This window comes from Microcaecilia unicolor, chromosome 7 (genome assembly GCF_901765095.1).
Source record: "Microcaecilia unicolor chromosome 7, aMicUni1.1, whole genome shotgun sequence".
In the NCBI taxonomy this organism is placed as follows: Eukaryota; Metazoa; Chordata; class Amphibia; order Gymnophiona; family Siphonopidae; genus Microcaecilia; species Microcaecilia unicolor.
Window position 1 is genome coordinate 139,714,096 of NC_044037.1, and position 22,853 is coordinate 139,736,948.

The 22,853-nt window shown below is 45.1% G+C and overlaps 1 protein-coding gene across 1 annotated transcript in view; it reads right to left on the minus strand.

Annotated features, from left to right (window-relative positions):
* Nucleotides 1-22,853, minus strand: part of TRPM8 (transient receptor potential cation channel subfamily M member 8) — a 1,843,971-nt gene that overhangs the window by 1,502,350 nt on the left and 318,768 nt on the right. Inside the window, 1 exon segment of the mRNA XM_030210821.1 lies at nucleotides 6,182-6,338. Coding sequence (XP_030066681.1) covers nucleotides 6,182-6,338 — 157 coding nt within the window.

Genomic DNA, 22,853 nt, shown 5'->3' on the forward strand with positions numbered 1-22,853 from the left:
GGTGTCTCTTGCCCCCACCCTGTGTGAAGGTCCAGACTCTGTGGCTGAAACGAAGTGTTTCCGTTAGCGCGTTTTTCTGGAGCAAGTGCCAGTGGTAGTGCATCCGTGTGCGTAAATGCATGTGGATCATTTTATTTTGGGATTGCTTATCTCAAATAACTTAGACTCTGATGAAAATAGATCAGGTTCCTCAGGATATGAGGGCTCTTCTGATTCAAACTGCTTCAATGGAGTGTGTGCCATCGCATAAGTTTTGGTTCATAGAGCGTAGTCTTCTGAAGCAAAGTGGCTAAGTTGGTTCTTTCCATCATTCTGACCCACAGCAGCTTCAAGGACATTGGCCTTCTCCTCAAGTCCAGCAATTTCTTTGTCTTGCTGGAGCGCCTCTATCATAATGTCCAGCTCAGCCTTTTTTCGTGCAGCTTCAGCCTCCATCTCGGCCCTTCTGCGTGCTTCCTTAGCCTCCATCTCAGCCCTTTTGTGTGCTCCCTCAGCCTCCATCTCAGCCCTTTTGCGTGCTCCCTCAGCCTCCATCTCAGCCCTTTTGCATGCTTCCTCAGCCTCCATCTCAGCCATTTTGCATGCATCCTCGGCCCTTTTGCATGCTTCTTCAGCCTCCAGCGCAACCTATTTTAGCCTCAGGGCGGTTTCTTGTTCAATGTGGTGACGGCGAGATTTGGCTATCTCTGCCATAGCCCGTGCCTGTCAATTGGCAGGAGCGGTTTGTTGCACGTGACCTGGAGGATCTTGAGCTTTTGGACGTATGCTTAGAAGAGTGAGAGCACAGGGAGAAACTGTTTTGTGGGTCTACAGTTGCATTCACTGCTTTCTTTACAGCCTTTGCTACGTCAGCTCCACGCTTCCGGTCTTTGGCTTCTTGGAATGCCTTTCTCAAAAGACTTTGATCTGTATTTGTCTCATCTAACTGGTAATACTCTTCTGTCTTTTGCTGATAGTGTGCATAGCTGGTCTCTATTGATGACAGACAGGCGTCATTGTCTACCCCTGGTTTTGAAGCATTAAGCATGTTTTCCTCCACCTCTCCCCAGAGCTAGTTTAGGTTCTCACTGTGCTTTTTCTGTTTTGCTTGATAGATTTGCAGGAATTTCTGGGTTAACTTGTGAGTTCTATTCTTGACCACTAGTGAGGACTGGAGGGAGAGGGTGTCTACTGTATCTGCATTGCCCTCTGGCTGCTCCTGCATATCTGGTGCAGGGGACACTTTGAGGCTCATTTTCAAAGCACTTAGCCTCCCAAAGTTCCATAGAAACCTATGGAACTTAGCCTCCCAAAGTGCTTTGAAAATATGCCTCTTTATCTGGTACAGTCTGTGCGACATTAAGATCTGCCATCCTGTGAGTGAGTCTGCTCTTGTATGAGGGGAGGCTAGAGGTGTAGAGACTACTCGGTATGAAAGCTGTGCTGGGACTTGCTTGCAGTTGCTTCCCTCTCTTCACTGACTTAAGAATAGGGTCTGCTTTCAAGCTCTTGAGATCACTTGATCAGGTTTCAGTGATAAGATAATGAGCAGAGGAGATGGGAGGGGGAGAGTAGCTCTGAGTCAGGGTCCTCCCTCAATCAGTCTCTTATCAACTAATTGCTTCCCACCCTCCTTGCCCAGAGAATCTTCAAAGCTCCGATTTCTGGCTTTGGCTGGAGACAGAGGTGAGGGGGGGGTGGAATTCAGAGCACCTTCAAGGTAATTAGCAGAGAGGTGTGACAAATGCAACACAAAGAACTCAAGTTGGAAGATTCCTTCTCACTCTGATATCCTGCTTCAAAGTTTCTGATCAATTCTGCAATGGTCACTTTAAGTTAATTTCATTTCTTAACCTTTCTTATGCTTGCTTAAAATATTAAAATGTTCATAGATTTGCCAATACAAAACAGTTTCTCCTTCTGACTTCTCTGGCTTCCTTTGATTACTGACAAGTCGACCCAGAGGCGAGGGGTTGCTCTTGAGCAGGGAAAGGTACTTGAAAGACAATAGGAAGGTACTTGACTTAATCGTTCTTTGAAATATGGTCAGCTAGGACTTGCTAGCACTGGTTTTAAACTTCCACAAAATCTTCTGCTTTTTCACAAACTCAACTCTTCTAGTAAATGCACTTAAGCAGTCCCAAACATTGCTTTTCTTGGCTAAAAGATCACTTGTACGCAGACTAGTTAACATTCAAAACGTTTGGTTTTTATTTGATTCTGTTATGATTGGGGTCAGAACCCCTCTCAAACTTACCTCTTTCCTGGGGGTCAGCTTCTTAGCTGGCTTCTGTTTCTTTTGTCTGTCCTGTCTGAGCTGGCTCTGTCTCTCTGTGCTGGCAGCTTCCAGCAGCATGGCTCTAATTGTTTCACTATACTGCACCTGTGTGTGTTGCCTGAGTTGCTCTACCTCTCTTTGGGTGTACTGGCTTCAAGTGTTTCACGGTGCTGCATTGGTGTGGGTTGGGCCTCTCTGGGTTTCAGTGTGCTCTCTGGGCCAGTGTGCTGTTGCCTGGGTCTAGGGAGTGTGACATCATCAGGGAGGGCCTTGATAAGGAAGTGGTGTTGTTTCCTTCAGGGCCTTTGCAACGGTGTTGTTTGCTTTAGGTAGGGTGGTGCAGTGTGCACTTCTGACTTTGTGTCTAGTTTCCCTGCTTGCTTTTGCTAAGGTCCAGGTTAGTGTTAGTGCAGTGTGCACTGGTGACTGTGTGTTTAGCTTTCCTGCTTGTCCCTTATGGTTCCCCTGCTTTTCCCTCTTGGTTTTGGAAGCATTGCTGATAGAAGTACTTCAGGGTTTGGTGTTGTTAGGAACACTGCAGAGTTTGCTGTTAGAAGTACTTCTGGTGTTTGTGCTATTGGGAGCATTGCAGTCTTTGCTGTTGGTGTTTGGTGCTTTAGAAGCACTTTTGGCTTATGTGTTAGCTTCCCTGTTTTTTCCTTGTGGCTCCCCTGTCTTCCCTTTTAGTGCTAGGAGCTCTTCTGGTTGCTTGCCAGAGTAGTGCTTAGGAAGCACCTTGTTAGTTTTGTATCTAGCTTGCTAGAGCAGTGCTTAGGTAGCTTGTTAGTTTTGTGTTTAGCTTGTTAGTGTAGAGCTCTGCTTGTAGCTTGGTGCTTAGTAGCACCTGTGTTAGCTTTGTGTTTAGTTCCCTGCTCTGTTAGTTTAGGGCTTAGGAAGTCCCTTTCTTGAGCAGGGCTTAGGAGCTCCTGTTTAGTATAGGGCTTAGGAAGTCCTTTTGTCAGTTTACTGTTAGGAACACTCCTGCTGGTTTAGGGCTTGGGAGCACGTAGATCAGTTTAGGTTTAGGAGCACTTCTGTTTCCAGTCCTGGTCCCTGTGTCATCCGGTATCCAGTAAGTCCTGCCGGCTACTCGAACCCAGGAGCTCAACTCCTGGGGGGCTTAGTAGCTAAGCGCAGGTGAAGCTGTGCGGACCAGTCCAGTGTGCTCCAGTCCAGTGTATTCCGGTCCGGTGTGTGTTCCAGTCCTGTGTCCTCCAGTCCGGGGGATTGCAGTCCAGTGTTCCAGTTCTGTGTCCTCCAGTCCGGGGGATTCCAGTCCATGTGTTCCGGTTCGCTGGGCAGTGCCTGCAGTCCCTGCCGGTGTGCTTACCCAGTGTTGGTTGGTGGGTTTTGCCTGCAGCTTTCGCTCCTCGGCAGCAGCCCAAGGGCTCACGTTTGCTCCAGAGCCCAGCCCCGCGGGCTCTGAACCTGAGAACCTGACAGATTCACCTTCTCATTCCTGGTTTGATTAACTTACATGAATCTGCCTCTTCACAAGCTTAACTTTCCTGGTTTGATTAAATGCAGTTCAGATGGCTCTTTTAAAGGCACACTTGTCCTGCTGAAATTTTTTTCATTTCCTTCAATAACTATTTAGTTTTTACTTTGGTTTTTTACTGTCAAGCCTCTTAAGACTTGTCCACCTACACAGCTGGATTGATCTACCTGGGCTCAAAAGCATCACAAACTACCTCCAGTTCAGAAAAAAACTAAAGACCTACCTCTTCAGGAAATTCTATGAGTAAAATATGCACTAATCATTCTGGAACAACAATACACAGCACAACCTTTAACTGTAACTCATTTTTTCATTTCTTCTCAAGAAACTCAATGACTAGTCCATACACACTAATAGTTATCTTGCCAACCACTATAAAACACAGCATTGTACAACCTTGTAAATGTACTTGAATCAATGTAATCTCTAACAACTGTTAAATGTAAGATACATTGAACCAAAAACTCGTTTTTGGATAATTGTGGGATACAAGTACTAATAAATAAATAAATAAATCTGGGAATAACGCCGCCACCAGCCAGTAAAATGTTCACTGCCACAAACTGAGTATTTATCCCGTAGCTAATAGAATAGAGTGTAATTGCTGACAGTATTTGGCATTAATGTGCATATCTATACACATACACGAGTATGCTGCAATTCTAATGACTTAAGTGCATTTGGCATGCAATTGTAAGTGCCTTCTTCATAAAATTACCCTGTAACCCCAAGAATCTATATAGCGTGCCTTGAGATCTGTGCCAAAATCCAGGTGGATTCTATAACAATGTGTTTAAGGTAATTGGCTTAACAAGATAATTATTATTGATGACAGCACTTAAGTAATTATAAGCACTAATTCACAATAATTAGAATTTATATGCACAATTAGCTAAGCATAACACACTGCGTCTAACTTCTAACGCATGCAGACAAAAGGTGGCATGGTTTGGGGCATGGAAATGGGCATTTCATGAGTGTTCCATAGAAATCAAACAAAATAAAACATGGAAAAGAAAATAAGATGATACCTTTTTTATTGGACATAACTTAATACATTTCTTGATTAGCTTTCGAAGGTTGCCCTTCTTCGTCAGATCGGAAATAAGCAAATGTGCTAGCTGACAGTGTATATAAGTGAAAACATTCAAGCATTACTATGACAGTCTGACAGGGTGGGAGGATGGGGGTGGGTCGGAGGTATGCATGGGGACATCAAAGCATATCATTGATATTCTAACAGGATGGGTGTGGATAGGTGAGGGGTGGGGTGATCAACAGAGACATACAGCTTTATGGTTTATAATGGGCTAGGAACAGTGATGTGCTGGAGCGGGCTCTCACGGGCTCACGAGAGCCGTTTGTTAAGTTTTTAAGAATTTTGGGAGCCGGTTGTTAAAGTAGGCTTCCCCATGGATACTTTAACAACTGACTCTCAAAATGTGGGCTTGGGCCCCCTCCTGAATTCTCTTTTACTTTGCTGGCAGTGATGCTGGCCCCACCAGCCAAGTAAATAAAAGTGCTGCTGCTCCCTGACTCTGAGCATCAGGCTGGGACTTTTCATGGAAGCACAAGAAGGTTCCATCATGCTGCTCAGAGCCAGAAACAAGCAGCAGAGAATGGTGGCAGTCCATTTATTGGCTGGTAGGGCTCGGCAAAGGTATGCCAAGCGGGCCCACACAAGGGAGGGGAGAGAGAGGCATGTATTTCCCTCCCCCCCAAAAAATTTCAGGGCCGGCTATGCCCGGAGAGAGAGCCCGTTGTTAAAAATTTACCAGCACACCCCTGGCTAGGAACCCCAGGTCCTTGTTAACAAGGACCTGGGGTTCCTAGCCCATTATAAACCATAAAGCTGTATGTCTCTGTTGATCACCCCACCCCCCACACCTATCCACACCCATCCTGTTAGAATATCAATGATATGCTTTGATGTCCCCATGCATACCTCCGACCCACCCCCATCCTCCCACCCTGTCAGACTGTCATAGTAACGCTTGAATGTTTTCACTTATATACACTGTCAGCTAGCAAATTTGCTTATTTCCGATCTGACGAAGAAGGGCAACCTTCGAAAGCTAATCAAGAAATGTATTAAGTTATGTCCAATAAAAAAGGTATCATCTTATTTTCTTTTCCATGTTTTATTTTGTTTGATTTCTATTGATAACCTTAAGAGTGGACTAACACGGCTACCACACTCCTCTACTTAAGATGGGTGTTCCAAAATTTACAAGCATAGTTATATAATATATTCCTTTGTGTCTAAATCTACATGTCAGGATTTACGCCATGTTTTTGTTGGTGTAAATGGAGGCGCATGGATTTAGGTGCTACAATTGTCTCCTAAGCGTATTCTATATATTGTGCCTAAATCTAGGCACAGCTTATAGAATACGCTTAGGCAGAATTTTATGAAGCATACTTACTTTCCCCTTTTTTCCAAAGCGTTCAAACTGAATATCTCCAAAAGCATCAGTAGGAAGCTCCTTGGTGTGTTTCTTATGGTTCCATTTCTCATTTTGGTTGATCTGGGTGCCATCTATGTGCTGGTTTTTCAAATACCCACATTTACACACATTCTCCCTGCCATGGCAAAACAAAATTATCACTTCAAACATACATGCCACAGAATTAAATTAAATTAAACCACAATTTATTCTGACATTTCCTCCTGAAAATCTTTCCTGGCCATTGAAACTTTGACAATATTATTCAGTTTTTGCAGGAGATTAAATCTGAACTATTATTCTAAAATGTGTTCTGTTTCAAAATGAAAAGATAAAAAAGTTAAGAAATTGCTCAGTTCAAATTCTCAAAGTGTAAAAAGATTACTAAAACATACGGATGTGCATTCATTTGAAACAAGGTGGCAAAGGAAAAAGAACAAGAAAAAACCATGAAGTTTCATTTCTTTTCGTATGCCATCAATAGTACACACTTTCTTTTAATGCCTTTGCTCCTATGAAAACATAAGGGAAAAAAACACACAAAACAAACATTCCCAGATATGACACAGGAAACCTCATGAAACAAGTATTTTTCTGGCTGATTTCATCTACAAAAGCAAGACTTCTCAGCTCTGGCTGGGGGCAGGGGGAGGGTCATCAGAGCAATCAATATATAAAAGTGTATCCACAAGTCAATGCATGTCAATTTTCTCAGGATATCCTGATTACCAGATTGGCTGGGCAGATTCTCATCTATGAAATCATCTTTCTACAGACAGGAGTAATTCTGTAAAGTTTATTTAGTTTATTGAGTTTACTTACAGGTTTGATAAACTGCCTTTCAATTAAAACAGTTTTTTTTAATAAAAATGTCTGATCGCTTAGGTAAATAAAAACTACTTGAATGGAAAGTGTACACCTACGTTTATCCAAGTTGTGTGTATGCACTCCTCAGGAAGTAGTGTGGCTAGTACAACGATAGACTTGCAAAGTACATGTGTAATTTTTAGAATACGACTTTGCATCTGTGTCAGAGCAGATATAATTATAATAGACTGTCGGGTCAACCTCTCATTACAGTATCCTGGAAAATAATTACTGCAGTGGCACATATCCCTCAACTTTACTTTATATTAAATATAAAATGCCTTATTAAACTGTATTAATAAAATAAGTCATCTTGTCCCTTCCGTTCTACTGCTTTCTCTCCTTTCTGAAGCTGGCATTAACCAGTTCATGTCTCTAGTGTTCCTTCCACCCCCTTCTCCTTAATAAGGAGCAGACAAATAAAGGATTGTCTGACAAATTACTTTGTGAAGTAACACTAGATCCTGCAAAAAAAACTTCTCAGAGTCTATGTAGCAAGTTTAACAGCACCAATTCTGAACACACAAATATGAGTAACTGTACCTTTAGATAGGCAGCAATGAATATAGAGAACCACAATATGATAACTATTGGAAAAGCCAGACAAGTTAGACTCCTATGGATCCACGCACAAATTACATGCCAGAAGAATTGATCACCTTGATCACCCACAGAACACAGACCCATCCTCACCAATTACAGAATAAAGGACCAAAATTAGAAAAGGAAACACATTCTCTGTAAGAAGTACAGCAGAGGAGAAATAAAAGGGAGCAAAATACAAGATCACTTTCTACCCCAAAATAAAACCTACAAATAAGTTATCTGGATACCCATGTGGGACAACAGTGACTCCAACCAATATAGTAGTGGAACATAACCACAGAAGCATAGTATGGTTGCATTTTCAAAATGGTAAAGCCTAGCTAATGAACAGGTTATTTTGAGTTAGTCTTCACTGGACCAAACTTGCTTTCTTTGTGCCATCACCATCCAGATGGAAAGCCAGTGTCTTAAAAGGTGGAGGATAAAGGATTTTATTTTATTTTTTTACATTTATATCCCAGATTATCCCATGCAAACCCGGGTTCAATGTGGCTTACATTTGAAAATACAGCAAGACAGAATAATAGAATTCAGTTATATCATGGGAGCAAATAAACGGATATGTCTGAAAAATTTAACAAAGTTAGCATATATACCCAACTAGGCATTTAAAAGTCTGTCCTTTAATGATGCTGCATGTTCAGAAATCATAGCCATATGTATAGACATGCACACAACAGAACAAGCATCCATACACACATTGAAAAAGTAAACATCCAAAGCTTAATTTTTATTTTCTCATTTCCATCTTCCAAAATTCTGGACAGCAGACGTACAGATTGGTAGGACCCAAAGCATTCCAAAACAAGTAAAGTCAGAAACAACACAGTTTATACCTAATTGTTCAATCACCCTTAAGATTCACCTTTGGGTTTAAAAAGCAAAACCATGTGCATGTAAGGACTGCATAAACAAAATAAAACAAAGTTTGAAGCAAATGCCCTTAATATATAATACTTGGTAGCAATAATGAAACAGTGATAGAATATTCACATAGCAAGCAGTATGAGACAATAGATTTATTTTCCACTGAACATAATTAACTTTGTATGAACTTGGTGGCTAACCGTGTGCCGAACTGGACAATGCTAGCACACTTAGACTGCCTCTGGACAGAACTTCTGCATGAAGCAAGCCCCTACCTTATTATTCAATACCTCTCTTTGAAATAGTAGTAATAAAAAAAGGCAAGTGCATTTTTATAATAACCACTGCATTCCACAAAACAAAAGGAGCAAGTTCCCACATGCCATCTTTTTCTTTTTAAATGCAACCTAATTAATGTTGGGGTTTTTTTTAATTGTAGTTATAAATATCAATAGAAATCAAACAAAATAAAACATGGAAAAGAAAATAAGATGATACCTTTTTTATTGGACATAACTTAATACATTTCTTGATTAGCTTTCGAAGGTTGCCCTTCTTCGTCAGATCGGAAATAAGCCTATTTCAGCTTATTTCTGATCTGACGAAGAAGGGCAACCTTCGAAAGCTAATCAAGAAATGTATTAAGTTATGTCCAATAAAAAAGGTATCATCTTATTTTTTTTTCCATGTTTTATTTTGTTTGATTTCTATTGATAACCTTAAGAGTGGACTAACACGGCTACCACACTCCTCTAGTTATAAATAGAAAGTCTGATTGTTAAGCACCTGATTCTCATAACATGATATCTGCTTTGGAGGCCATTATTAGGTGAAAATATCTCTGCACGAATACAGAGAGTCACGAATACAGAGAGTCCCTATAACCAGCCCCTCAAAATGTCACAAATATTTACAGTTTCGAACTAATTACTCAATACTTCCCCTGTGTACATCCGCATACTGCAAAGCCAGCATGTTTGAAAATATAAGTGAGATCAAATAAAAATGTTACCAACCATAAAGAATGACAACTTAGATAGAGTGGCTCATAGGTTTACTTGCTCAGTTTTGCATGAATGGCTTCAGCTTTTTAACATTGCCTCTTCTGGCTCCCTGCACTGCTACCCTTCTTCAATTTTCTGGGCTACTGGCAGCATCAGTGAAGTAAACATACTGCCTTCGGTGGCCCTGGAAGCTCTCCCTCTGTTGCAGCATCCTGCCTATGTGGGACAGGAAATTGTAGCACAGGAAAATCTTCCAGGCCACCAAAGGCAGTGTGTTTACTTCACTGACACTGCTGGTGCAGTGACGTAGCCAGACAGCCAATTTTGGGTGGGCCTGAACCCAAAGTGAGCGGGCACAAAAGTTTCTCTCTAACCCCCTCCCCCAGCATTTCCCAACTCAAAAGATAAATACTTTAGCTGATGAAGATCCCCAAGCTCTGTCACCTGAAAACTTTCACCAAAGATGGCCAGAATTTACTTTTACCAAGCTTGGTTGGAAGCAACAACTCCTTGAGCCACCGATAGTGGCACCCCATGCATGCTTAGTTGTCAGTGGCTCAAGGATGCTGCCCCCATCTGCCAAGCTCAGCAGAAGGGATTTCTGGCCACCTTCAGTGGAGGTCCTCAGCTAGCAGGGCTTGGGGATCCCCACCAGCTACAGCAAGGGTCAGGGCTGCTGTTAGCCATGCTGGGGCCCAGGGCAGAAAATAAAGAAGCCCTCTCCTCTTTAATCTCCCCATCTGCCCTTACAGTCTCACACTGACAGACCATCACCAAATACAGAACAAGGGATTACAAATTAGAAATAAAAATATGTAGACAAAAATTGAACCGAGAACCTCAACATTTAGTGCAACACTGGAGAAATAAAAATAAAAATGCATTTCCTTTTCTACTGAACACAATAAAACTGAACATATTCCATTTAAAACATTCAAAATAAAATTAGTTTTCTACCTTTTGTTGTCTGGACATTTTATTTTTCTATCATGTTGGTTTCAGTTTCTCTTTCCCACTTTCCCGTCGTCTTCTGCTAATTCTTCAAGCAGCTGTTGCCCATTTGTCTTTTCTCTCCTCTCGTTCCATTTCCTCACTACAACTGCTTCTGAAATATTGATCTTTCCATTTTAGCTCTTTCCTTTCTGTATTTTGTTCTTTTCTGTCTCTGTCCACTCAAATTTAACCCTCTTTCTAAACTTTTTCCTCCTTTTTACTTTTCAGATATCTATCAAATTTTCATCTCCTTTCACCCACTAGCTCACCCATATCCAAACTCATTCCTTCCCAGCCTTCCATTCCCTTCCATCTTCAATCTATGCACCATTACCATATTTCTACCACCTGTAATCACTATCCTCTCATTCATTTCATTACCATCTCCCCTCTCTCTTTATCCTCTCTTCACTCTGATAGCCTGACTTTTACCCCCCTCCCCCTCCCTCCATTGTCCTGCATTTCTCTCTCTTACCCATTGTCCAGCATATCTCCCTTTTGCCCCTGGATCCAATATCTCCCTCTTCCCCCTCTCTTGTGCAGCATCTCTCCTTCCCTTTGCTCCACCTCTATGTCCAACATCTCGCCCATATTGTCCACTATCTCTTTCTTTCTTTCTCTCTCTCTCTCCCTGCCTTGAGCCCCTGGTCTAACATCTTTTTCTCTCCCCTCAAGCCATGTTCAATATTTCCCTCTCTCATCTCTCACTCCCTTCCCTCCACTGTCATGTCCAACACTTTTTTCCTCTATCGTCCTTTGCCACTCCTCTGCAGCCTTTCCCTTCCTCTCCCCACCACACCCATATCAAACAATTCTCTTTTTTCCTCCTGCATCTCTCCCTCCCCCATGTCAAACAATTATTTCTCCACCCCACCGTCTCACTCACTCACTCACTCACTCTCTCTCCACCCCACCCCCTCTCACGGGGCAGGCCCAGGGCAAGGACACTGATGCCCAACCACTAGTTTCTCCTCCTGGCCACTGCTGTAGTATGGCGGCCTTGAGGAATTGCTGTAAGGCAGCTTTCATGCCCTTCCCTGCCTCTCTCTCCACCCCTGCGTCCCACTGCGCCTGCAACGAAAATGCTTGTCCTCCCCGCTGGTGCTGCCTCGGTCCCTGCACGCTACCCTGCCTCTGTCCCTGCCTGCATTCTTTTCTTCGATCGTCGCATTGCCGGCAGCGCTGCCATTCACTCAGGTAGCTCCGCTCCCCTCTACCGCGCCTATTCGGCTCTTTCTGATGCACTTCCTGATGGACGTGGCAGAGGGGAGTGAAGCTGCCTGAATGAATGGCAGCGGACTGAACTGAGAAACTGGGCTCCTCGGTGTTTGTGGCAGATGGCACGTAAGCATTGGGGGCCCTGTGGATAAAGGAACCATAATAGCAGCCCAGGGATGATGTGGCCTCTGCGGTTTTGTGGGCGCTTCAAGCTGCCGCTTGCACATATCAACGGGTGCCTTAAACCTGTGGGTGGTAAGGGGGAGCACTGTTACTCTAAGTTGTTTTTCTTAAGGTTTTCTTTAACTGGAGCCATGCGTTGGAGGGGGGGAGGCCGGGGCTGGAACGGGGCGCCGGCACCTGGACTATGAGGATGGTCTTGCTATGTTATACAAAGTATGGCTCCAGTCGATGCATTGATAGTTGAAAGTTATATTGGTTGCATTGTCATATAGTTTACTACGAGACTTTGTATAGGTTTCATGAGGGGATATTGGGGGTTTTCCCTTTCTTCTTATTTCCATTTGTTGTTAGATGCATGGATGGTAGGGGGCGGAGCCACGGGCGGGCGGTTACTGGTGGGTTATAGGAGGGAAAATAGCTCCTGGGTGGGGGTTCGGGAGGGAAGGGGGAGGGGGGGAGAAGGGGGGAGTATGGATGTTGGGGGTGGAAGGGAGAGAGGGAGTGGAAGGTGTGTGTGTGCAGGGTAGGGCGGGGGGGGCTGGGGGGAGTTTGAAAGATACGCGAACCTTGAAGCCTAAAATTGTGGTTAACCTAAGCGAAGCAGTCAGACGCAGCATATGTTTGTTGATGAATGTTTGGTGGCCGGATGGTTGGCGCAACTGTTCCCGCAGGCTGTGCTGGGAGGCCTGTGAGAACCTTCATCAAGAATTGAGTGCTAGAATTTGTGAATGCTTAAAATATGGTTAGTTTAAAGATCATCACCCTTAATGTTGATGGGATCCATTCTCCCATCAAGCGTACAAAACTACTCTCCTGGCTGTCTAAAGCGGGGACAGAGATTGCTTATTTACAAGAGACACATCTGTCAGCGGCAGAACACCAAAAACTCAGAAGGGGATGGGTGGGGGAGATGGGATATTCCTCCTACAATGCAAGACAGAGAGGGGTGGCTATTTTGATACATAAAAGACTCCCCTTTATTGTTCATAAAACAGTAGCTGACAGAGATGGGAGGTATGTCTTGGTTCTGGGAGAACTTTGGGGACAAAAACTCTTACTTTGTAATGTGTACGGGCCCAACGTATACTCCCATAAATTTTTCTCTGAGTTGGTGGCCAGAGTGGTGGGGATTTTAATGTTGTAGCAGACCCCTCAATCGACTGCAAGCCAGCGAAATGTAAGGGTGGGAATTGGGAGCACAAAGGGGTGAATTTTGTATGCAATCAGATGGGGCTAGTGGATATCTGGAGGCTACTGAACCCACAGCAAGAGGAGTTTACGTTTTATTCACATCCTCATGGGGTTTATTCTAGATTGGACTACCTCTTGGTGGACCTCTCCCTGTCTGCTCGGATTTCTAGAGCGCAAATAGTAAATCATACTTTAAGCGACCACCAGGCAGTGGAGATAGTTATCCCGTGGTGTGCGGAGCCGAGCGAGCGGGTGTGGAGGTTCTCCCCTCTGTTAAGCACTGATAGAGGTTTTCAGGAGTATATGCGGGCTAAGTGGGTGGAGTATCAACAGCATAATCAGACACCAGATGTGAGCTCGGGAACATATTGGAAAGCTTCCAAGGCTGTTATGAGAGGGCACATCATAGCATACGCGGCAGGTACAAAGAAGAAGAGAGAGGCGGATTTGTTGCGCCTGTCTCAAGAATATCACCAGTTACGCCGGAAGCACATTTTTCAGATGAACGAGACCAATAAGCTTGGCCTGAAGCAGGTTAAACAGCAGATAGATGAGATCTTGTGGCACCGGGCTGAAAGGGATATATATTACCAGCGGTTCCGACTTTTTAAATGGGGTAACAAAGCAGGCAAGTTGTTAGCCAATTTGGTGCGGCCCTCGCAAAAGAGACAGATTACTTCCATTATTCAGGATGAGCAGGGGAAGTCATACACTACAGAGTCCGAAATTGAACAACAATTTGTGGACTTCTAGTTCCCTGTACAGGGCTCGAGATTTTGACCAGACCAAGTATGAGGATTTTTTTCAAGGATTGCGGCTCCCACGCCTGGATGGGGAGCAGCTGGCCCATCTGAATGCCCCCATTTCGGAGCAGGAGATAAGGGAGGGCATAGGAGCCGTGAAGCTGACTAAGGCCCCTGGGCCCGATGGCTTCGGGCCTGAATATTATCGCATTATGGCAGACTTGGTGACACCACCGATGAGGGCCTGGTTTAATGATCTGGTTGACAGGGGGGAGCCTCTGCAGCGTAATGAGGCCCATGTGGTGCTTTTACCGAAACCGGGGAAGGACGTGGCCAGGGTGGGGTCTTACCGACCAATTTCGCTATTAAATCAGGATGTTAAAATCTTGGCGGCTATCCTGGCCAGGCGTCTGAACCGGGTCATACATACTTTAGTACATGAAGACCAGGTGGGCTTTGTGCCGGGGAGGCAAGCCTCTATGAACATCATACAAGCCTTGATGGCCATCCATGAGTGTAAGAGGATGGAAGGCTCAGCGACTATAGTAGGGCTAGACATGGAAAAGGCCTTCGACAGTATCTCGTGGCAATACTTGTTTGGGGTTGCTGGAGCGGTTCGGCATTCGTGGGGCCTGCTCTGAATGGATCCAGGCACTTTATGCCAATCCTTCTGCACGATTACAGATAAATGGGAAGCTCACTGATTATTTTACAATTCAGCGGGGTACAAGGCAGGGGTGCCCCCTTTCGCCACTCCTTTTTGTGCTAGCTATAGAGCCTTTGGCTGCAAAGATCCGTGGCAGTGAAGAGTTTCGAGGTATTCGGGTAGGGGGTAGGGAGCTGAGGGTGAACCTCTTTGCAGATGATATTTTACTATATGTTGCCCATGCCCCAAGGGATTTGGAGAAGGCACTCTCTGTGGTTAGAGGCTTCGGAGATATCTCAGGACTCAGAGTTAACTATACTAAGTCGGAGCTGCTGCCCATGACGGATACTCAGGGGGCGAGGGGGATGGTGGGACTTCCGATACAACCGGTGGCAGGGGCAATGAGATATCTGGGCATCTATTTAAGTACTAATAGAACTACATTTTATAGGAAAAATGTGATAGATGCTCTGGACAGAATCAAGAGTTTGTGTGACAGATGGAGGGACTTGCCCCTTTCGCTGATGGGACGAATAGCATTAGTAAAGATGGTGTTGCTTCCCAAGATTTTATACCCGATACAGGCTGCACCGATCTGGGTTCTCAGACGGGAAGAACGCATGTTTCGGTCCCTTATTAGGGCTTTCATATGGAGGGGGAAGGGGGCACGAATAGGGGTCTCCAAACTATGTCATAATAAAGACCGAGGGGGTCTGGGATTACCGGACTTACGCCGGTACAACGTAGCGGCGTTAATGCGCCTTATTTATGAGGGAATGGGAGGGAGCAATCACTTCTTGCCTAGAGAGGGATTAGGGGACTGGAGTCACCCGTGGACTTTTCTTAACCTGCTTCATGTGGGATCGAGTAGTGACCCTTGTATGTCACATAAGATGGCTTTTTTACGACCCCTACGGAGAGCTTGGATGTGGTGGAGAGGTCAGCAGCGGCGCTCCTCAGATGCCTCACCATATTTGAGTATGACGGGTAATGCGGCATTCCCGGCGGGAATGGGATTTTCTATTTTTTCTAAGTGGGCAGATTTAGGCTGCAGGATATTGGGACAATTTTTGGAGGAAGGGTCGGGCGTCTTCTTGTCTTTTGAACAAGTTAAGGCACAGTGGGCCGTACCGAATAACAACTTATTACAGTACTTGCAGGTCAGACACTATTGGTCTACTATACAGGCACAACACGGAGACGGTTGGCTTTGGGGTCCCTTAGATAAGATTTTGTTACATATACCCACTAAGGTTAATAGTTTATCTACTTGGTATAAGATCCTAACAACGAACGGGCAGTGGGGGGACATGGAACAGCTGGTAATGCGCTGGAATGAGGAAGTAGGATCTAGGTACACGGAAAAGGAGTTTGGGAAACTTTTCACTAACCTGTATTCTGACCTGCAGGAGACACAATACAAGATCCTCCATAGAGCATATATTTCTAGAGCAAAGGGGGCAGCCATAGGACTCTGGACAGATGACAGATGCCTTAAGTGCAGGACTGAGGGGGGAACCCTTATACACTCTTTCTTGGAATGCTCTGCTCTATCACTATGGAATGTGGCTTTTCAATTATTGGCTGCCGTGTTGCAGCGGGAACTGGAGTGGGACTATGCAACTTTATTGTTAGGGGATCAGTCATTATTGGTGGCCCAGGGACTGTGATATCCACAGCGCCGATTTGTGTATGTCTCTCTGCTGCTGGTTAGGAAAACAGTTTTGCATTTTTGGATATCCCCAGATCCCGTACCTGCAGAAGCATGGAAGGCAAAAATGAGGGAAGTAGGCAAATATGAGAGTCAGATCTACAGGGGATCCCCCAAATTGGCCAATAGACAGTACGCTTACATATGGGCTTCATGTTTAAATATCATGGGCTAAGGTTTCTATGATAGTAGGAGGGGAGGGGGGATAGGGGGAAGGGCATGGGCAGAAGGGTGTATGGAGTACGAATGTTGTAATGGGATGTATATGAATGACGGTTTGCTAGTGTGTGAAAGTGTAAAAGGGGGTTATAAAAGAAAACTCAGTATGGAATGCATCTCACCTTTATGATTGTGCTTCATTGTTTTGTTGAACTTTGTACCAGTATTGGTGTGCAGAGTGAACTAGATGATGTCTTTCCTGCTTTTTATGAGTGTATTGTGTACTGAAGAAGTTAAAAAAAAAAAAAAAAAAAAAAGAATGGCAGCGCTGCCAGTGATGCAACGATCGAAGAAAAGAATGCAGGCAGGGACAGAGGCAGAGTAGCGTGCAGGGACCGAAGCAGCGCCGGCGGGGAGAACAAGCATTTTCATTGCAGGTAAAGCTCTTGATGGCCAGAAAAGGCAGCGCGCGACATGCGAGGGATGTTGGGTGGGCCTGGAGGGAAAGTGGGTGGGCCTGGGCCCGTCCAGGCCGTGGCTACGCCCATAAAATTGAAGGACAGCGGTGCAGGGAGTGGGAGGGCAGCAAGTATTGCCGAAAAACACAGACTGACCACCAGGGTTGGGGGAGCCTGAGGCTGGAATGAGGGGGGGCCACTGCTGCCAACTTGAAGCCCCTCCTCCACACTCACTCACAGAGGACAACCCATCCTGTCAACTTCAAGGTTACTTTTGCATTAGCCTTTCTCACCACTGGCAGTTTCCAGACTTTCCTGGCAGCCACTGCAGGCCTCATCCAGTCAGCCATTTCCCAGTTCATAGCACATGATCCTTTTCATATTCACTGCTGATTACATTGCATGCCACCACACCCAGCAGCAGAGACAACACACAGTGACCAAAGATGATCTGCTTCCCCTCTGTCCTCAATGTCATTGACTGCACACATGTGGCCCTCAGCCCCCCCCCCCCCCCCCCAACAAAGGAGAGAGTCCACCTAATGCAACAGAAAGGCCTCTACTCTCTCAAAGTGCAAATAGTGTGTAAAACACAGGGGAAGATCACTGATGCCTTCCCATGATTCCTCAGATCCTGTCATGGTTGTGGCTGTATCTCAGGCCTACACTCACCTCGCATCCTGGTGACCAGGCCCTGTGGCTGCTGTGGACTGCCTTCTTCATGTTTCCCAAATGTGTTCCAGAGATCATTCCAGTCCTATTCTGATGTTCTAGCATTACAGACTTGCTTTGAGGTTCCTGCAACCAAGCCTCGCCCTGGTGTTCTTGCTGCCAAGCCTTGCTTTGGTGTTCTTGCAGCCAAGCCGTGCTCTGGTGTTGTTGCTGCCAAGAAGTACTTTTACTTGTGACATCACTTGTAAATCCCTTTATTAAGCACCTGGGAACTTTCAGGCTTTGCCTTTGCAACAGAGGTCTTCAGATGAGTTTTCATCTGTGTGAGTTTGTTGCAGTTCCAGCCCTGCTAATTCTTGTCCTGCCAGTCTTCAACTTTTACTCCAACCCTGTTTGTTCCAGCCCTGCAAGTCTTCAGCTTCAGTTCCTCCACTGCTTGTTCCAACCCGGTCTGCTTTCAGCTTCCCTTCCAGCCCTGCCTATCTACAGCTTCAGCTCCAGTCCTGTTGTTCCAGTCCTGCTTATTCCAACCCGGCCTACCGCTTCAGCTCCAGTCCTGTTGTTCTAGTCCTGTGTATTCCAGCCCTGCCAATCTACAGCTTCAGTGCCAGTCCTGCTTATTCCAGCCCTATCTACAGCTTCAGCTCCAGTCCTGTTGTTCCAGTCCTGCTCCAGTCCTGTTGTTCCAGTCCTGCTTATTCCAGCCCTGCCTACCTACAACTTCAGTTCCAATCCTGCTTGTACCAGCCCTATCTGTTTTCAGCCTCATTTCTTCTTTGGGTGGTTCACCTGCTGCTGCCAGTCACTGGCAGTGGCCCAAGGGCTCACTTCTCCTGACCCCGTGACACCAACATATGACCACTTTGACAGTGAAGAGATCACTAGCAGCTGGCACAGACTAACACCACCACAACCCAGAAAGTCCCTGTGCTTAGCTGACATCATTAATGTGCAGGCTGTACCCCCCAACATGGCCCAGCTCTCACACTCACCCCATGTCCATTCTGTCAGCCTCCCCACAGAGGAGGTGGATAATGACCCCCATTGTCAGACCCAGGAATGAGGTCAAGAAGCCCTACAACAAGGCACACAGGGACACTAGGGTCATTACTGAATGCACCTTTATACTACTCAAGACACGCTTCAGATGCCTAGATAGATCCAGGGGGAGCTGCTGTACAAACCTGAAAAGATCTGAAAGCTATCCTGCACAACTTGGCACTACAGGGACTGAAGGTACAGGATGAGGGCACAGAGAAGAAGAAGGAACAGGCACCATAAGTACACTCTTCCACACTGGAATAGCTTTGCTGCAAAAAATGAACTTGTACACCGAGCATTTCTAGAAAAAATCTAATTTCCATCTCTAGGCAAGTCAGATATCTGTACAGAGAATATCCCACATCACTTTGGTCCTTCCCATACCCTCTGTGCTTGTCCCAACACAACCGCTGGTTGCCAACCATGACCCCTCATCCTTGCATGCACATTAAGACCCTCTAACCCCAAAAGTGCACTCTCACCCTTCCCCTCCACCCCCTAAAGCACTCTTCCCCCCTCCCCTTCTCGGGCACTCCTTCTCCCCTCTTGGACACAGATTGGTTGTCTACATGTTCTTGATTGTGGGCAAAGCTGTCACTGCTCTCTGACCTTGAGGAGGATTCTCCTCTATCCAGGCCTGCCTTTCTGGTTGCTGCAGGAAATGCAAGGATTACTAAAGATGATTGTGAGACCTGACACAGTGACATTTGCTGTAGTGTTATATGTGGTGTGGCATGCCTGCCCCCTGGAACCCTTGGTACAAGCCCTGAGTATTTGGAAGTCCAAGCCTCTTGGAGACACTCCTAGATACCTGCTGCTTCTTTGCACCCTCAGATATGGCAGGCAGTGGGGTACTTCTCACAAATCTTTTCCATCTGGCAAGTCAGTGTCTGCATTGCCCACACCATTGTCTGGTTCTGCTGCATTTGTTCTACAACCTGTGCCATCTGTTGCTCCATTATGTTAGGCATGCACTCTGTAGGACCAACTTGCACTCTCTACGCTCCATAATGTTTCAGTTCTGAGCAAGGGGATCATGGGCACAGGTCACAAGTTCCAGTTCTGCATCCACAAAGTGGGATACACAGACAATGTGACATCCTCCAGTTTCTCAGCACCAGTGTCTGGGTTCGCCATCTTCTCTGCTAAGCCTTGTTGTACTCATCTGCCCATGAGGCTTACTATGTGGACAGACACACACAAACACATACCACCTCAGTATCTTTGTCTTGACCTTCAGCTGCTAGTAAGAGCAGAAAATACACCATTAGGGACATGTGGGTTTGGATGTGCTAAACCCACCAATGGACATCACATGCATCCTGAGTGGTGTAGAATGAGTATTAGTAAATCGATTTTTTACTTGTTCCAAAAGTACAAAGACTAGGAGACACTCGAGCAAGTTACATGGAAATACTTTTAAAACAAATAGGAGGGTCGGCGAAAGGGAGATTTCGGCTTCCCCTGGTCTTGAAACAACTTTGAGCCCCGCAGCGCGAACTCCGCCTCCCCAACCCATCGGTGCAAGTTCTTTCCTCTCTGACCCGACAGGGTCCCCCTTGGAAGAAGGCACGGACCCAGGAGAACGCCGGGAAGAAGCGTCGACTCTATCTGAGGAGGGAATGGAGGGCAGTTTGCCCACAGTGCCGGTGGGAAACGAAGGGAGAGAACTTCCTAAAGAGTTAGCGGTAAAACCAAAGGAAGTGACTCTAGATGTTTTGTGGGACTTAATGTCTAACCTGGGACAGATTTTCCTAAAACAAGTTAATGAGGTTTTACCAAAAGTAAAGCATATTGAAATGGAATTGCAAAAAAAAGGAAGAAGAGACTAAAGTTTTGAACGAAAAAGTAGAAAAAATTGATCAAAGGGTTATGAAGTTGGAAACAATACAAACTACGATGTTGAAAGATGTGACAAATATCAGGCAAAAAATGGAAATATTTGATAATTTCACTAAAAATCATAACCTGAGATTTGTCAATTTTCCTAGGTTACCAAATGTTCTTCCTTTGGATATGTTGAAACGTTATTTTTCCGAAGTTTTGAATATCTTGGAAAAGGACTTTCCACCCTTTTCACAAGTATATTATGTCCCAGGGAAAAATTTGGATCAAGAAAAATCGATAGATGTCTTTCTTTTGCTTGAGACCTCTGACTCTGACTTGGAGACGGCCGCTACTTTGGTGGCGACTGTCGCATTGATGCCTGATAAGAACTGGATTTTCCGTCTGTTTTTCCGAAATAAAAAGAAATCCTTTTTGGGTTTCAGAATAATGTTATTGCCTGATGTCTCTAAGGAGACAAGAAGACGGAGGAAACAATTTTTGCTCCTTAAGCCGGAGGTTTTGCACTTGGGGGGTACCTTCTTTTTAAGGTACCCCTGCAAGTGTATAATAAGGCTTGGGAGTAAAAAATACATGTTTACTGAACCTGTTCACGTTTCAACACTGATAACCTCAGTTAAAATGGAGAAGCATTAAGAACAAGATGTACAATTTCTTAGCAGAGCAAGAATTGCCGTTTAATTAGTTCTTGTGTTATATTTCTTCCCCTAGATTATTTAATCTTGGATCTCCATTTATGGACTTGAGAGTCATAAGATTTTGAAAAGTAAAGATTTATTTACTTTTTCTTTTCCTTTTTGCTTTCTTTTTTTTTTTTCCTTCTTCTTATACTCATTTTGTGTAATTCTTATTATTGACTCTATCCTAACCAAGATGTTTCTTGTAAATATTGTTTAAATGAATAAATAATAAAAATAAAACAAATAGGAGGAAGAAGTCGTGATCGCTATGGTCGGGAGCAGCAGCAGCTGAGGCTAGCTCCTGAGATCTCCCCCCCTGATTAGCTCATAATCGGCATACTTAACTGCTGATTCCCTCTCAGATCATTGTGGGAAGCAAAGAAGACAGAGCGAACATTATTTAAAGATGAAAGGCTGAGGATAACCGCCGCGTAAAGAGAACGGACAAGCAGAAAGAGGATTATTCATGAGAACCAAACACACATATTTACTAAAGCTGGAGATGCACTTGCTTCCTGGAGGCTCTGCCAAAATCGACCTCCTCATCGGAGTCAGTATCCTGAATCGTTGGTCTAATGGGGCCAGAGATGGCTGCTGGAATGGCAGTTTGATGGCTAGACAGATGAAATCTGCTTCTATAGGATTACTCTGTTTAAATATGCTGCAGAAGATTTGCATACGCCTTGAAGTCTTACTGACTATTGATCACAACACAAAGTTTGTTTGTTTTTTTGCGTTAGAGAACTATACCCTTTGGATAACACGTCTATATTTCTTGTTAATGACTAGGCATAATGGTCTTATAGGTTCCCTAAATGAGCTAACCTGTATTAATATAGACTTTCTGTAATAATGCCTATGGTAACCAGATATGAATGGCTTGTTAGAATATATGCATATATGTTGGCTTTACTGAGCTAAACTCTCTGACCTCCAGCTGCTAGTGAATACATAATGTTTGGGTGGGTAATGTTAAAGTCTCCAAGAATGAGGGACGGAGATGAAGGTTCAAGGAAAACAGAGAACCAAGCATCGAAGTCGGTGAGGAAAGAAGAGAAGGATTTATCAGGGGGGCGGTAGATGACTGCCACTCTGAGTGGCAGCGGGTAGAATAGCCGGATGGAGTGGGCCTCAAAGGATGAGAAGCAGTGAGACTGCGGTAGGAGGAGGGTTTGGAAACTACAGGAGGGCGAGAGTAGTAACCCAACGCCTCCACCGCGGCCAACTGGGCGGGGAGTGTGTGAGAAGAGATAACCACCATGGCAGAGGGCTGCGACTGATGCAGAGTCATCCGGGGAGATCCAGGTTTCGGTTAGGGCAAGCAGTTGAAGGGAGTGGGAGATGAAGAGATCGTGAGTGAAGGACAATTTGTTGCAGACTGAGTGGGCATTCCACAAGGCGCATGAGAAGGGGAGGGAAGAGGGGGGGAGGAGGGGAATAGAGATGAGGTTGGAGACGTCCCGGGATCGTTCGCGTGGATAGGACGGGGACAGATGAGGGGGACCTGGATTAGGGTTAATGTCTCCCGTGGATAGCAGGAGGAGCAGCAAGAGAGTGCGGAGGAGGGTGGGGGAGGTCGGGCGACGAAGGCGACGAAGACGGGGTGGACTTAGGAGGAATGGGGATGGGTTAATAGCAGGAAGGAAGTGTTGAAGGTTGAGAGCTAGGAGCTAGGACAGCTTCTCTGTCTTCTGCATGTTCGTCACTGTATTCATCTTCACTCACCATCAAATTCTCAGGAGGCACTGGTACTGGCAATTCTTCACT